The sequence below is a fragment of the Anarrhichthys ocellatus genome, unplaced genomic scaffold (assembly GCF_004355925.1).
Source record: "Anarrhichthys ocellatus isolate YVR2014 unplaced genomic scaffold, GSC_Weel_1.0 scaffold49, whole genome shotgun sequence".
Taxonomy (NCBI): domain Eukaryota; kingdom Metazoa; phylum Chordata; class Actinopteri; order Perciformes; family Anarhichadidae; genus Anarrhichthys; species Anarrhichthys ocellatus.
The window spans coordinates 385,474-388,925 of record NW_022280079.1 but is presented as its reverse complement, the minus strand read 5'-3'; the positions used below and the strand labels follow the sequence as shown (position 1 = coordinate 388,925).

The following is a 3,452-nucleotide window of genomic DNA, read 5'->3' as shown; positions in this document are numbered from 1 at the left end:
ATCATCCATCAAGCTGCAGGGAGTTGAACACTGCAGGGAGTTGAACCCCATCCCAGTAAACTGACAGTCTGTTCTGTTACAAACACTGAAGCACATTCACGCACATTCATTTTCTTAATGATCTTTAAAGGCTTACATTTATGACTGTATCTGATGTACACTCAAAACATTTGAGGCTTAAGACCTGGCAACATGGTCGACGCAGGAAATATCATCTAACTCGTGCACGCAGTGTATGATGGTCACAGAAATTCATGGCCGGATCACCCAGAGCCCTGCCAGTACCAGGAAATACCGTTTAACTCGTGCACGCAGTGTATGACGGTCACAGAAATGCATGGCCAGAGTCCTGCCAGTACCCTCGCCGTGCATGAAGTTGCAAGGGCCCGATCAATGCTGCTCGCAGCTTTAATTATTATTATTATTTTTTTTGTGTGGCTCAAGGTGGGGCCATGCCCCATTGCCCTCTATTGACCAGCCGCCACTGGTTACACCCCTAGAAACAAATAACAAGCGTAGCTGAGGCATCATAATGAGGTTATTAGGAGATGGTTCAACTGTAGTAGGACAGCTCTGAAGGCTCAGGTATAAAACACACCGCCCGCCACTGATAGCTATGGTCGTCGGCTACGACACCCAGTGTCAGACAGTTAATATGGGGCTGGTTTTTAATGTGTAGAGCCCCCAGTATTTTTAACAATAACAATCCTGACCAATAAACGGAGATATGCAATACATTACTTGGAAACTAAGTTCCATTTTTTGATAGAGAAATGCAGCTTTGTGCAACAGTAGAATATACCAATGAATTGTGAAGGCTACATGGGAGCAGCAGTGGGGGGACTTGGACTCCCAGCTGACATCCTGATAGACTGGGTCCTGGTATTACTGTAGACTATGTGACATCACTGACAGGAGAATTCACTGCCCCCAGTCTCCCTCACCAATGCAGGCTTTGGATTATTACATTCATAATTGGAAGTGTGGCCTTTTGATTCATAAAACCCAGCTCTCATCTCTCCGTGTTCTGCTCCAGTGAGCAAGGTGCAAACATATCAATAATCCACAGGAGGAAATATTACTCATTACTCATACTCCTATCGACAGTGACAACCACGCTTGGCATTAATGGCCTGCAGCTCCAACATGTGTAATGTTGATACATGGAGCAGAAAGTGCTTATGGCAGCTGTTTTAATTCACCAGTATTCACACTAGCGCCCTCAATGAAAGGAGCAGGATCGATCGGCTCTCCTCACCGCCTCCGTGTCAACAAATTGGCGTGACCTATGGCTGCTGGCATCATGAAGGAGCGCGGAGCTCAGCCGGTTCCCCGCCCAGGCCCAGAGGATATAAATACAGGGAGAGGATGCACCGGCAGCAAGAAGCCCCGACCTCTGCCTCTCTCATCCTCTCTGCTGGACACCAGGCTCACAGGATCCACCACACCATGAAAGTAAGTAGAACGTACTTTAATCAGAATAACCTGAATCACCTAATGCATGTTTCTCCTACCTGCAAAAAAGATTCTGATAAAACATGATAGCTCTGTAAAAATAAGATTTTATTTTATTTTATTTCACCGGACTGCAGATGAAAAACATTTTTTTCCAAACAAGCATCATGTCTTCAGATCTCCATCAGATACTCTTTTGCACTTAAGTTTCAAAGTTAGTCGGTGAATGTAAAGCTTGGTCTGCCTCTGAGGTGCTGGTACTAATCCTGAATGAACGCGTCTGTCCCCATGTGTCTTTCTCCTCCACAGGGTCTGAGGACCATCACAATAACTTCTGTCCTCACGCTTCTCCTGCTGGCGTCGTTTATCTCGCAGTCGTGGAGCGCCCCAAAGGTAAAGCAGATGCTCTTCATTCAACCACTGCCTCAATACTAGAGAATAAAGAAAGAGAGCTCAGCAAGTGGAGCACGGATTGTTAGCTCACAGGAGAGCAGGGTTACAAAGCAGAGAATACAGAGTTGTTTCTTGTTAAAGGGCTCTTTCCAGCGGAGGAACTGGACCCCGCAGGCAATGCTGTACCTCAAGGGCACTCGTATGTATTTGCCTCATGAAGTGTGTGTGTACATGGAGACCCCAGTGTTCAATATTAGATACATCAATACTACAATATGAAATGAATAAACACAGACACACATCTTTTTTGGATTAATTTTTCTGTCTTTGTCCATCAATCACTTCTGTTCACGTGACTTTGTGAAATAAGAGCTGCTTCATAAAAACGACTGTTTTAGGCTGAACTGGCTTCTTTCACACTGTCATGGGTATATTGAGTAATGTGTATGTTTATTCATATTATTATTCACGTCATATATTTATTCAAGAACACCCCTTTGTATTTGTCTCTACATCACATTCCAGAAGTGACGGATGCATCTCTTTCTTTCTTTCTGTTTCCCAGAGGGCCGAAGGTTCATCTCAGAGGACCGGAAAGAAGGAGACGTCTATGACACATTACACCTCGGTACAGCGGAGCTTCTGGTTCAAGTAGAGCACACGTGTGTCATGTATGATACGGTTCCATGGAGCCTGGATCCCCTTTGGCTCAGGATAATGACTGTGTGTGTGTGTATGTGTGTGTGTGTTCGCTGGCAGAGACCCGCAGTCAGAACACAGAGAGGCTGAGCGTGGACCAGGCCGCCACTGTCCTGCTCCACTTCCTGCAGCAGGCGAGAGAGGGAGGTGAGAGCAGCATCATCTACTCACAGCGCTGAGCTTTGGGTTCACTAAGGGGCGGACACAAGGAATGCTTTGCATTAATATTAATATTGTCTTTTTTTTTTTTTTGAAGAAAACAAATTGAAATTCAACTTTAATTATTCAGACCCTACATCCTATAATCACAGCTGTATCTGGACAATACTGTACAGTATTTGTATCTTGATGGAAAAAAGACAATGTTGATTCTGGTGTTTATATTCACATCAGAAAACATATAAACATATAACATCAAAATATATCTTTCTTTGTGAGCGCAACCTGTCTGTAGCCTGTGAGGCGAAACCAACAGCATTTAAAAGTGAAGGAAACACATCTGGTTTTAAATTGACATGTATCATCATCACTCTGACCATGACATCATCACCATCATCACTCTGACCATGACATCATCACCATCGTCACTCTGACCATGACATCATCACCATCATCACTCTGACCATGACATCATCACCATCGTCACTCTGACCGACTGTTCACAAAGATAGAAGCTCTCTGATATCTAACGTAAGGATCTTTTCAATGCTTTCAAAGTAACTGGGGATACAATATAACGAGTGTTATATTTTATATTATATTATATTATATACACAGTTGTGTGAAAAAGTGTTTGCCCCCTTCCTGATTTCTGATTGTTTTTGTTTGTCACACTTAAATGTTTCAGATCATCAAACTAATTTAAATATTAGACAAAGATAACACAAGTAAACACAAAATGCAGT

The 3,452-nt window shown here is 43.4% G+C and overlaps 1 protein-coding gene across 1 annotated transcript; it reads left to right on the top strand.

Moving 5' to 3' along the window:
• The first annotated feature begins 619 nt into the window (after positions 1-619).
• On the top strand, positions 620-2,726 carry spx (spexin hormone). The gene is made up of 5 exons (XM_031869833.1): positions 620-1,455; positions 1,765-1,848; positions 1,990-2,047; positions 2,414-2,476; positions 2,608-2,726. Exons 1-5 carry the CDS (start codon positions 1,369-1,371, stop codon positions 2,724-2,726), a joined length of 411 nt encoding a protein of 136 aa, XP_031725693.1. The 5' UTR covers positions 620-1,368.
• The last annotated feature ends 726 nt before the right edge of the window (positions 2,727-3,452 follow it).